Source organism: Cydia fagiglandana, chromosome 6 (genome assembly GCF_963556715.1).
Source record: "Cydia fagiglandana chromosome 6, ilCydFagi1.1, whole genome shotgun sequence".
Taxonomy (NCBI): domain Eukaryota; kingdom Metazoa; phylum Arthropoda; class Insecta; order Lepidoptera; family Tortricidae; genus Cydia; species Cydia fagiglandana.
In genome coordinates, this window is record NC_085937.1 from 14,891,944 (window position 1) to 14,905,420 (window position 13,477).

The 13,477-nt window shown below is 38.0% G+C and overlaps 1 protein-coding gene across 1 annotated transcript in view; it reads left to right on the top strand.

The window, feature by feature from the left end:
* The window catches only part of LOC134665475 (restin homolog), a 74,288-nt gene that overhangs the window by 39,952 nt on the left and 20,859 nt on the right, over positions 1-13,477 (top strand). The window contains exons 5-10 of the mRNA XM_063522450.1: positions 616-705; positions 2,525-2,677; positions 2,911-3,138; positions 3,449-3,638; positions 3,710-3,935; positions 5,859-5,915. Coding sequence (XP_063378520.1) covers positions 616-705; positions 2,525-2,677; positions 2,911-3,138; positions 3,449-3,638; positions 3,710-3,935; positions 5,859-5,915 — 944 coding nt within the window. The remainder of the gene's footprint in view (positions 1-615; positions 706-2,524; positions 2,678-2,910; positions 3,139-3,448; positions 3,639-3,709; positions 3,936-5,858; positions 5,916-13,477) is intronic.

Genomic DNA, 13,477 nt, shown 5'->3' on the forward strand with positions numbered 1-13,477 from the left:
ATCAATTGCTAACACAACATAGGTATACTATGTCACGATAAATTTAAGAAACCCGCGTTGTTAAGACGAGTCATAGACGAGTCGCCCGCCCACGACCCCCCATCAAATCTTACCGTCGCAATTAAGAGCATTGTCTATCGGCCGAACTGTAACGCTGATTGTTTTGATCTTTTTACAAGCGCCACGGCTGTCGCTCATAAATCTCATAATCGTTCGACACAATGTATATGTCAGTGACGAAGTCAATCTTCTACATGACAAGGCTGTTCAATCTTTGTAACACGAGTAATACCTCATACCTGTACAAAAAAAACATGCTGCGCGTGTAAATTCTCATAACAGACAGGTTTAACAATGCATGAATGGACTATATTAAAAATATACAGCTAAAATTACCAAGGTAATCTCTAGATCAAATCAACAAAAGACTAATTTACTAATCTATAATTTAAGAAACGTTTTTCAATTCAAACAATAGAAATATTCAATAGAAAAATACAGTTTCATAACTAAAAATCCCACATTACCGTTTTTGGAATGCACCCATTGTGTCGTGAGTTCCACTCATCTGTGTCTGTGTGTAGCTAATGGTTGTGTGTGTGTGTCGCTTGGTAGCCAGCAGCACGTACAGCGTCACGTCGATGGACGCGCTGTGGGAGAAGCACCCGCGGCGCCTCAGCGAGGCCGGCCTGCGCAGGTCCTCAGGTAACAGCACGAACTTCATTCATTATGTCAAGTTCCACTATAAAATCGAATTAATCAGTTGTCATTAGGAGCTACTGCCATATTATTATGAGCCTGTTGTGTCCCACTGCTGGGCAAAGGCCTCCCCCCCTCTTCTTCCACTCGTCCCGGTTTTGAGCTACATCTGGCTAGTCTCTCAAAAAGGAGTCCAAGTTATCCCGCCATCGCCGACGAGGTCTGCCGGATCCCCGGTTTGACTCGTGGGGCACCCACTCTGTGGTTAACTTGGCCCACAAGTCGTTTGGCATGCGGCAGACATGACCAGCCCAATTTAGCTTAGCCTCTATTTTCTGAGTTACTGCCATAAAATGAAATAAAATGTAATAAACTCTGACGAGTAACTACTTAGTAAAATCGTTTTAACTTTTCACATAGTTTTTTTTTTTATTTACCATTTAGAAAACATGCCTTTTTAGCATGTGTTTCTGAAATACCTAATAAGCGAATTGTTTGGCGACAAACTAGTGTTAAATACTAGTATGTATACCCACAGACAAAGTAGCGTAGGCCCAGACCCTTCATATTAGTCGATGACCATAAACGGACCTCCTTCATTAGGTCTTATTGTTAGCAGTCAGCTGCATTAATCACTACCTATTAAAGTGTCTCTTGTAATAAATCATATTTTATTGGAAACGTATTTTATCGTGGAACTTGATGCTGAACAATTTTTTTATTACAAATTGCAATGCAAGTCACGCACGCTCGATAGCCACATACTCGTCATTATAGATGTTCCAAGTATTCATCAGTGATTATGATCAATTTGCTTGCAATGTTGTTGTGGTGTTTTAGTGTTATGCAATGTTCAGTTATGAATTATGATCTGTTTAGCGATACGATATTCTAGCACCAGTGTGGCGTCCTAAGTAAAATATTTGTATAGTGAAGCCTGATTTAGTATGCTTATTTGACTTATTCACTGAGGCGTTTAGAACCATAATATCCTTGAACAAACACGAACCGCGACTCGCATAAATGTAAAGCTTTGAAATTCCATAGATCGATTCAATAGCAAGAACATAGTTTGAATAAGTGAATGAAATTGTCTGTCTCGGGATACTCATTATTTTTATCAACCTGTACCTAGTCCTCTAATATTTTTAATATTCAATCGGTAATCGAGTTCCATGGACGCCACACGACGCCTATTCCTTCCAGTTATTTATTACTGAAACATACTATACTACACTTCATATTTTTCAAGTCAACTGCAGTTTGTTGAATGCAATATGAATGAAGCGAAAGCCCGCACATGGCGTGCATACAAGAATGCAAATCAACCCCGGTGACCGTTGCACTAGCACGCATACGCCCACGATAATTCTAATCGTGTGCACATCATAAACCTGCCCATAAATGGGTCAAGCCTTTTCCGCTATTTTACTGCCTGGGCATTTTCAACTTAATGAGGTGCTTAAAACTTTCTTCCGGTATTAAATTATTAAAACTATTAGGTATTCTTGCGAGAACGTTCAAAAGGTTTACCGGCGTAATATCGTTAGTTTGAGCGCCTTATACGATGTCACATATCGAATATTACCTATGTGCCTATAATCTGAAGCCTTTTTAGATCAGAAAATACTACTTACTTAGGGTGACGTACCTACTGATACGTCCTAAGTTAAGTGTTAAAGTGTTATTTTTCCACAAAATATTTTATGTCTGTTCATAATACAAAAACTATCAATAAAAAAGTTGACAATCGTATCAGGCGGCCGGACATTAGTTCGATACTGACACCTTACAAAAAACATAAGCATGTGTTTTGACTTTGCAGATCACAGTGTTGTTCTAACGGAGGACACTGACAGCTTCATTATCGGCGAGCGCGTGTGGGTGGGCGGCACCAAGCCCGGCCAGATCGCGTACATCGGAGAAACTCAGTTCGCGCCCGGCGACTGGGCGGGAATCGTGCTCGACGATGCCATCGGTAAGATCACGACATAGACCACAGTGTGTCGGAGGATATTTGACAATTTGGCTACACCCTTTTTATAAACTGTGTGAAGGCATCCCGGTCTTCTCCTTTCAGGGGCTTGCCTCATAAGACCTAGTTTGTAACAGGTTACTCTGATTAATCTTCTACGACTTTTCTCTATGTTCGCCCGGGCATCCACGAAGCCATCAGCATCAGAGCACCTAATAAAATGTTCCATCTTTCAGGCAAAAACGACGGATCAGTTGCTGGCGTCCGCTACTTCCAATGCTCGGAAAAGCGCGGTGTGTTCTCTCGTCTGACGCGACTGACGCGTGCCCCGCTAGCGACACATGATGGGTCGCCTACGTCAGACGCGGGCAGCGTGTTCGAGCGCCCGCCTTCTGGGGTGGGACGCTACCGCCGCACGCTGTCGCCCAACGGCAGCGTGCGCAGCGTTGTCAGCAGCAAAATGAGTAAGTACAAAAGGCTCACAAGGATCACCAGTGGCGGCCCAAGCTTAATGAACACAATATATAATATTTTATTTGGAATGCTGCAAAAGTGATCAGTGCCTACCTACTTGTAGAGTGATTTATTAGGACAAAGGAGTAACTTTTGAATAGATGGGTTAAATATCACCTTGACAGATGGTCAATAGTTACCAATTGACTAAGACAAAAGAGGCAGTAATGATGTGTAGGCTTATACCTCTATTTTGATAAACAGTTGTAAATAGAACAAAGCATTATTGACGCAAATTTGAGCATGTATTCCTTTTTTTAGATGCGTCTATTTCGACTACGACAAACGGGGAACTTCGCCTCGGAGACAGAGTCATAGTATCCAGCAGTCGCGGGAGCAAAGCTGGTACCCTGAAATATGTTGGCGTTACCGACTTCGCTTCAGGCGTTTGGGCGGGTGTTGAACTTGACGACCCGATCGGCAAGAACGACGGCTCCGTTGAAGGAAAGAGGTACATCGGTAAAATATACAAGAAACTTATGTGTCAGTAAATCCAGGTTTTTAATGATTATTCTTTTTCAGGTACTTTGAATGTGCGCCTCGTTTTGGCTTGTTCGCGCCCATCGCTAAGGTATCACGCTCGCCCTCCAACCGCAAGCCTGGAGCCTGCGCGATCCACAACAACAACGGCCGCATGACGCCCATGAGACGCTCCAACTCGCGCGAATCCCTCACGTCACTCGGCACGTCGATCGCGTCCTCGCGCGCGACGGGGGTGAGGCTCGGGGTGACGGCGCTCGGCGCTCAGGTAGGCTAGCCGCGCGCGCGCTCGGCCGAGCCGCTCGGCCGTACCACTCCGCGCCGTGTCGCGCCCCACCGCAGCGTGCCCAGCCTGCTCGACAAAACGCTCCTCGTCAAACACGTCGACATAGACCACTGCGCCTTGATCGCTATTCCACACCCAAAGGTCTTCTACGACATCGTAATGCGCGACGCTAAAAGCAAAGAGTTGAATCCTCGCCGCTGGGCGAGCGAAACGCTGCCCAAATCCTGGCGATGCTCGGAGAGCACGCTGAGCATAGCGTCGCCGCGTTCACGGCGCAGCGTGTCGAGCGGGTCGGGCGCGAGCGTGTCGAGCGGCGACACGCGGGCGGGGCGCGGCGGCGGCGGCGAGCTGGTGCGGTGGGGCGGCCGGCCGGCCGCCGTGACGCGGGCCAGCCGCGGGACCGCCGCTACCGACATACTCGTCGACATGCCGCCGACCAACACGCACTTCTCGGGCTTCGGGAAGAGTTACCACTACTCCTGCGTGTCGCCCTTCCAATTCTCATACCCCAACATCGTGTATATCTGAACGCCTAGTAAACTCGTATACTACCTATATCAGTATTCCTATTTGCACGTATTAAATGTATTTATCCGGTTATTTCCGTCCTCTTAAGAAATGTTGTTGTAGTGTTTGTCTCAAATATTGAACAGTCCGGTGAGCGAAGTGACACGTATCTGCATACACGATGTTCGCGGGGGCGACGCGTACGAGTGTGGTCATAATATTTATGTAGAGTGCGCTTATTGTTTGCATGGACATAGTTTGATTAATACGATTTTATTTTGTCTGTAGTGGCACCCCTCGGTTTGGTCCTTTTGTTATTAATTTACACTTATTATTTGTTGTCGGTTGGCTATCTTTAGATATGACATAAAGATAGGGAATCGAAAACAAGCTTATTTTACTATATTATCATTTATCATATTAATCATTTCGACCGCTTATATTCGTAGTTGCTTATTTCACACGTTAGTTACATTATCAATACATCTGGGACCCAAGGCGTCAAGTCGAGATCCGACTCTGATTTGAGATTGTAAAGAATATATTTTTGTAACTTAGGTCTTTGCAATCTCGCAATCTGTCTGTATAAATCTTGACGGCACTTAAATGGGATCCCTGGAGAGACTGCGGTAGACATTCCTCAGAACATCTCTTATGATTTCAGACTGTGATATTATTTTTAAGATTTCCCAATCGTGGCAAGACTGTTCAAATTATACTTAGATATGTTTGTGTAACTAACTTTATATATTTGGTGTGCAGAACACATAAACACGGAAATGTGCTTGATTTCTTTTGCGCATAGTACCTATTCCAAATCGAATATCTAAAAGATCTCATATCATTAGCTCATTTCGTAGTTGACTTAGATCACTCGCAATACCAAAGACATCGACATTCAATCATTTTGCTTGTTATGTACATATTTCTGTTTTGGCAGTTTAAGCGTCTGCTAAAATAACAACTTCATACTTTGTCGTTCCATAGCTTCGTATCATATGGACAGTCAAAGTATCTCCACTTTTCCTTACGACTGTGCATGGCTGACCGATTATTTTGTACCAACATTGCATTACATTTCGCGATTCTCTGTTGGTATAAACTAAAGCTATGCTAAATTGCCTTTATATTGAATCAAATAACGAATCTGATTCAATACATTGGCAGTTTCCGTCGTATAGAATTCTATTTGTCGGTTACGGTCACTTCTGTTACAAATCTATGGCAAGGTAACATCCGCAAACAAATGACGAACAATCTTTATTCTAGTTTATAATTTTGCTAAGTTAACTTAGAAAGTGTCCGAAACCGCAGATAGATGACGAGTGGTGTAGCATAGTTCCTTAACGTGTTGTTTTGGTTTCCCCCATGTTTTTGGCACTGTCACTAACGGCACAGCGAGTGGGTGGGCCGCGAGCGTCGTCCACCCCTGTCTCGGCGAAGAACGCACTGCAGGTACAGTACCCCACTATCGCCGCGCGGTAGACGTCCACGCCTTTCGTGTGCTATGCGCCAAAAGACATTGTTTACCTACTTGACCGATTCAGATCCAATTTTGCTGCTGATTTTCTTTTCACATTGATAATCATCATTGAAATAGGTACCTATTCAACTTCAAAGCTGATAGACATTGTAAGAGAAAATCAATCGAAGCATCTGGATCTAAATTAAGGTGGATGTCTAGGGATGGGATGCCGATTATCAGCCAAAAGATGGCGTCACTGTGCACGAATTGTGGATTTTCACTATTTCTCCCAAAATACAAAGTTTCATAAGATGTGTTGATATGTGCGAAAACTATAAAAAATACTACATCTAAATCGAGACATGTTCAACTCAACATTGTCTCATTTCGTTATTACCGGAATCCAACTGCAAAATATTGCAATTTCTTGCATTCACGCACACTTACGTACTTAAAGTCACCTTAAAGTCAGTGTCAAATGTCAGCACATTCGTAATGTTACAGTAAAGTAACCTAGAGGGCGCAGCGGATGAAATGTTTATTGTTGAAAAAAGATTGGAAATTAAATAATAAATTCTTGTTTGAGCAACGATTAAGAATTACAACGCATTCAGAAGCAACTAATGTTTTCGACCATCAAATGTCATGTGCTCGTGGCACCCGTAGCCTCTATTTTGAAAAAAATCAGATTGTAGCTAAGATACATGGTTCAAACCCCGACAATGCCAGTTTTTTTTTATTTTATAATTTTAGCATTCTCTTTTGAATTATTTTAAGCGTATGTTATTCTTCGAAACTAAACTTACGTGAGTAAAATATTTTCAGTATTTTAATTATTTTTTAATAATATTATGGGAAGATTTATAAAAGTATTTTTATTTTCCGATTTCAAAGGATATAAATAATGATTAAAATAATTAAAAAAAAGTCATGCATGAGGCTAATTAGGATCGCAGAATAGGTATATAAGAAGTCAACTATCGACGAAGTATAGCTGGTCAAGCAGATCTTGTCAGTAGAAAAAGGCGGCAAATTTGAAAAATGTAGGCGCGAAGGGATATCGTTCATAGAACATTTGAATTTCGCGCCTTTTTAGGGTTCCGTACCCAAAGGGTAAAACGGGACCCTATTACTAAGACTTCGCTGTCCGTCCGTCCGTCCGTCCGTCCGTCTGTCACCAGGCTGTATCTCACGAACCGTGATAGCTAGACAGTTGAAATTTTCACAGATGATGTATTTCTGTTGCCGCTATAACAACAAATACTAAAAACAGAATAAAATAAAGATTTAAATGGGGCTCCCATACAACAAACGTGATTTTTGACCAAAGTTAAGCAACGTCGGGAGTGGTCAGTACTTGGATGGGTGACCGTTTTTTTTTTGCTTTTTTTTTTGTTTTTTTTGCATTATGGTACGGAACCCTTCGTGCGCGAGTCCGACTCGCACTTGCCCGGTTTTTTTACTGACAAGATTTGCTTGACCAGGTATAAAATAAGTTTCCAAAATTTTATTGAAATGATATACCTACATGAAATAATCAAATACAACACATTTACTTAAAATAACTTTTAAAATAAGGCATATAAAATTTCCAAAAAGATGAAACAAAATAAATAAATAAATACAAAAAGAAATGAGTCTTCGAGTTCGTGGTTTGAACCCTGTCATGCTGTTCAACTTGTTAGACTTATACTCAGTAGCTAAAAGCCACTAGACCATTTGACCATAGTAGACCCGGGCGAAAAATGCCTTCTTATTTAAGTAACCCATTACTGTCAAAAATATCAAGTTTGAATTGATTTGAAATATAATTTTTCATTGTCGAGTTATTGACATCCAAACGTTGCGAGCATGTTGTACTTTAAACCACTTGGCAACGTCGCACGGGGAATTCTTCTGAAAATGTATGTCCTTTTATATTTTGATATTTATGGATATATGAGGATTCTTCTACTTATGTTGCAAATTGATTAAATTATCGAGAGAAAAATGCTAATGCAAAGAAAACAAGAAATATCCGTTTCATTTCTCATGCTATTGATTCGGTTAAATTGTGTTCTAATGTATGGGGAAGACAAACTAATTATAGCCAGCCTTTTATGAATGTAGTATGATACCATAGGGTATGGTGCTTTACGCACACTAGCGTCCCTTCCCCTCCCCCTGACGCAACCCCCCCTTTTTGCATGAAATATGTCCCGGTACACAGTTTTTTACATTTTTTGAGGAAAGAATATATTTTAGGAAAAAAGTGTCAATGAAAGAAATAATCCTTAATAAATTCTTAATAAAAAAGGTCATATTCATTTTTTTTATATCATGCACCTAATTCATGTATTAGCTTGTCAAAATTCGAAATAACATAGTTTTTACTTAGGGTTCGAAACTCATTTATTATACACGGTGTAACATGAGGAAACCGAATAATTTTAACAGCGTATTCCTGATCACATTTAGAGACAAAAATGTCCTATAAACTTTTTTGAAATTCGCCTAGTTTCAGAGTTAATACCAATAAAAAAAAAACAAGTTTCTATTGTTACATCCAATCCGCATTGGGCTAGCGTGGGGACTATAGCCCAAGCCCTCTCGCGCATGAGAGGAGGCCTGTGCTCAGCAGTGGGACGTATATAGGCTGAAATGATGATGATTGTTACATAGTTCAAAACGCCTTTTTGATGGCGATGTTGTTACTATGGGATTTAGTCTAAATATCCTTATTGATATGTCAAAAAGTGACAATTAAGTAACACGTTGCAAAAACTATGTTTACCGAAAAAAAAGTAAAAATCCATGTTAACTGACAAGTTTACCAATAACATTTACTTTTTATGTACATACATATATACTCAAAAAATTAAAAAATTGCGGCCAAGTGCGAGTCGGACTCGCGTTCCAAGGATTCCGTATATTACACAATTTTTAACAATGTATTTTTTATTTTATTTATTTATTTATTTAGATATTTAATTCAGGGAACAAGGCCCATATTACAAATACCTTACAGACTAACATACATATGTATTTTATAAACTTAAAACTAAACATTATTTATGCGAAACGTGAGTGAAATCTTTAAAAAATCCGTAGGAGTCGGATCAAAAACTGTAATTAAGTCCGACTCACGCTTGACTGTACATTTCTAATAGGTTTTCCTGTCATCATAGACCTATTTTATGTATTTTTTCAAAATTTTAAACCTAGTAGTTTCGGAGATAAAGGGGGAGGGGGGAATAGTCATTTTTTGCCTATTTTCTTGAATAACTTCTAAAGTGTTTATTCGAAAATTATAAAAAATATATATTTGAGATCCTTACAATAAGCTCTTTCATTTGATATGTAACATGATATAGTTTGAAAATTTTTATTTTTTAATTTTTTCATTTACCCCCCAAAAGTGGCCCCCATGTTTAAAATTCATTTGTTTACAAACTTACATATGTGTACCAGATTACAACTTGATTGGTCCAGTAGTTCCGGAGAAAATCGGCTGTGACAGACGGACAGACAGACAGACGCACGAGTGATCCTATAAGGGTTCCGTTTTTTCCTTTTGAAGTACGGAACCCTAAAAACAATAAAAAAAATTGTTTTCGGCGAAATTGCCTAAACTCATACAAACATTTTTTCCTTCTTTTAATTTGACCTCAGAAATAAAATCTTTCGCATTTCTTGAGGACACCTTGTATAATAAGTGTTATAAAATGAATATATAACCTTTTTTACTAAGAATTTAATAAGGAACTATTTCTTTCATTGACAGTTTTATCCTAAAATGTATACATGAGGTCAAAAAAAGGAAAAGATGTAATATGTGTTTAGGTCAATTTCGCCAAAAAAAAATTTTTTTTTGGTTTTTTTTTTAATTTTATGAATGAATTTGTATATAAAAATTGTCACTTAAAATGGTTTTTTTTTTCGTAAAACTTAGTTTTTGTAAAGTGTTACTTGTCACTTTTTGACATATCAATAAGGATATTTAGACTAAATCCCATAGTAGCAACATCGCCATCAAAAAGGCGTTTTGAACTATGTAACAATAGAAACTTGTTTTTTTTTATTGGTATTAACTCTGAAACTAGGCGAATTTCAAAAAAGTTTATAGGACATTTTTGTCTCTAAATGTGATCAGGAATACGCTGCTAAAATTATTCAGTTTCCTCATGTTACACCGTGTATAATAAATGAGTTTCGAACCCTAAGTAAAAACTATGTTATTTCGAATTTTGACAAGCTAATACATGAATTAGGTGCATGATATAAAAAAAATGAATATGACCTTTTTTATTAAGAATTTATTAAGGATTATTTCTTTCATTGACACTTTTTTTCCTAAAATGTATACTTTCCTCAAAAAATGTAAAAAACTGTGAACCGGGACATATTTCATGCAAAAAGGGTGGGTTGCGTCAGGGGGAGGGGAAGGGACGCTAGTGTGCGTAAAGCACCATACCCTAAGGTATCATACTACATTCATAAAAGGCTGGCTATAATTAGTTTTTCAAAAAGCACAATTTGACCGAATATATGAAAGAGGGTCATTGTTGTTGTAAAAGGTGTGCAGGAAATGATACGTTTCTGCACTAGAGCAGTTTAGGTTCCAATTACAAGTACGATTTTATTATTCTTTTTACAATAAGCAATTGAAATTTGGGTATAAATGGATTTGTTATACAATTTCCATTCTGATATTTGACTCCCCATTCCATAAATTACTTTTGGCCAAATTGTTAATTGAAAATACCTACTCTCAAAAATACCTACTCTCAAAAATACCTACTATAAAAATGTATTTAAAAAAACACATGCATTTTACTTTCCTCGTATGCGAAATGAAAAGTAGAGTGTTTTAACTCGGGTGAAAGGCAGCATTTTTGAAAAAAAACCAGGCAAGTGCGAGTCGGACTCGCGCACGAAGGGTTCCGTACTATAATGCAAAAAAAAACAAAAAAAAAGAAAAAAAAAAACGGTCACCCATCCAAGTACTGACCACTCCCGACGTTGCTTAACTTTGGTCAAAAATCACGTTTGTTGTATGGGAGCCCCAATTAAATCTTTATTTTATTCTGTTTTTAGTATTTGTTGTTATAGCGGCAACAGAAATACATCATCTGTGAAAATTTCAACTGTCTAGCTATCACGGTTCGTGAGATACAGCCTGGTGACAGACAGACGGACGGACAGCGAAGTCTTAGTAATAGGGTCCCGTTTTACCCTTTGGGTACGGAACCCTAAAAGTATCATCTACTAATGTTATTGTTATGCACAAGCAGAAGATATTATAGAATCTTGTTTATTTACAAGAAGATGACATTTTTCTCCACATACCTATAGTAACAGCACCAGTCATGGGACATTTAAGAAGAAATTTGGAGTATTTATGATATTTCCCTTATACATGTAACTGGTCTACCGCTTAGCGTGTTAAAAGATGAAAGTCCTATCCGTCTTTCATGTTTTAGGCGTGTTGTATCAAAGATATTGCAATGAGTTTCCACATACTTAACAAATTAAAACTATGTTTTTTTCTTCTCCAGTCATGGACACCAAAGCTCCAGTAATGGGCCCCCAGTAATGGACGTGGATCCAGTAATGGGCCCCCTATAATGGACATTGCTCTATCAGTATAAAATATTGAAATGGGGTATAAGTTATGGCAAAAAAATCAATTTTTGGTATAAGCTTTTATCGATGAATGTATTTTTCTTTCCACAGCCAATTATTATTGTATTAGATCCATCGAGACAATTCTAATATACCTAACACAATTAGTTAGGGTTTATTTCGATAAAATTCCCATGGCCACCTCCTGTCTCCATCATAAGATCAGGTCGATGTTATCATATATAATATTGCATTATCATCAGATTTGCATACTTAATTACGTACTTACAAAAAAATTCAATTGTATCGGAAATCGAAAAGTGGCTCAAATTCAGTTACCAAAATTTGACCCACACAAACTAACAGGGCAAGTTAAATAAAAGTTTGGAAAAACGATATTAATTTATGCGAAGTCCGAGAATACCTCCTGGTTGACGTATTTCGTAACTACATTTTACTTCTGTATTGTTTAAACATGAAATTATGCCATGGCAAGCATTATAATGTCAATTGTCCCATTATAGGAGGCATGCAGTTTTACAGCTCCTACTCGTATAATGGGATTGGGCCAAATACCACTATTTTTTTTACATCTGTGGAGTCACAACATAGTGTGTTGTATACATTATCTCATGGTAAATGCAATTAACAAAACACATTCTAGTTTTCATCGAGTATTAATTAATTAAAATTTAATAAATTAACTCACCTCTCTTAGCGAAGTTGTTAAGAATTCGTAGTGGTATTTTTTTTCAGTGACACGACAACTTTTGGGTTGACGCCAATTTCTTAAAAAATAACCAAATTTAATGAAACTTTAAATTGAAACAGCTCTAAGACTCATATTTATGATAATATACAGACAGTGTTTATAAACTATTTTTAGATACTTATTTTAGAGGATTTGTGGTTTTTTGTCCCATAACTGGTTCCACGTCCATTATAGGGTCCACTACTATATATATTTTTGAGAAAAATATAGCTAGGTATTTTAGTTTAAAAATCATTGTTACAATAAATATAGGCTTTTCCAGAGAACATTTACCGAAACGAAAGCAGAATTCACAAGGGTTTTCGGTGGACGACCGTAACGCGAATGATTGTTTGGACTGACCTTTCTATAAATATATTAATGTATTTTATTGTGTAATAATCATAATAATTATTAAGTTATATTAAATCTGGGAATGAAATTATATCAGAAAGGAGATTCTTAAATGAGTAGGTATACTCGTAACATGCTTTGTGCATTAAATATACCTCCCTCTATTGAGTGAAAATAAAACAAAATACACAGGTAATCTGTGTTGCGGTTTTAAAGTGCCATCTGTTACACCTTTGACAAATTAAAAATGATTACTTGTCAAATGAAGTCGCCATGTTAGAATTACACCGATACTATAAGCATCACTCACACAAACAAGCAATGAGGCAAAATTTTACCAATATTCAAAGGCTTTTTTCTTAATAATTTTAATCAAAATCTAGTATTTTTTTACGTTCTGCGAAGACAGAAATATATATACTACCCAAACATTACATATACAAGTGAAGAAACCCTATATAATAGGAGCTAGGGTGCCAAGAAAGTTGTATGAAAATCGAGCAAGGAGAACCACCTTAAGACGGTAACACTATCGTCATTGGCCGAGTTGTGGTTGCTTAAAGTTTCTTGGAATATTAGAATACTTCCAGCAGGGACTTTTTTACCTTGATATATGAAAATTGTTACTATTTTTGTAAAAGAAACTTTAAATTCGACCAACTTTTGTCGTAAAGCACACGCTAGTTGTTATCGCATGCCGCTCCGGCGGTACCAGGGGCTTCCATTCCATCTATTACTGTCTCAGAGCGACAGCTTGTTTGATTGTTACAATCATGTTTGAATATGAGCATGTAATTTTGATACTAAAAAAATTGTGTTTCTAATAAGAAACTAAATCGCTAA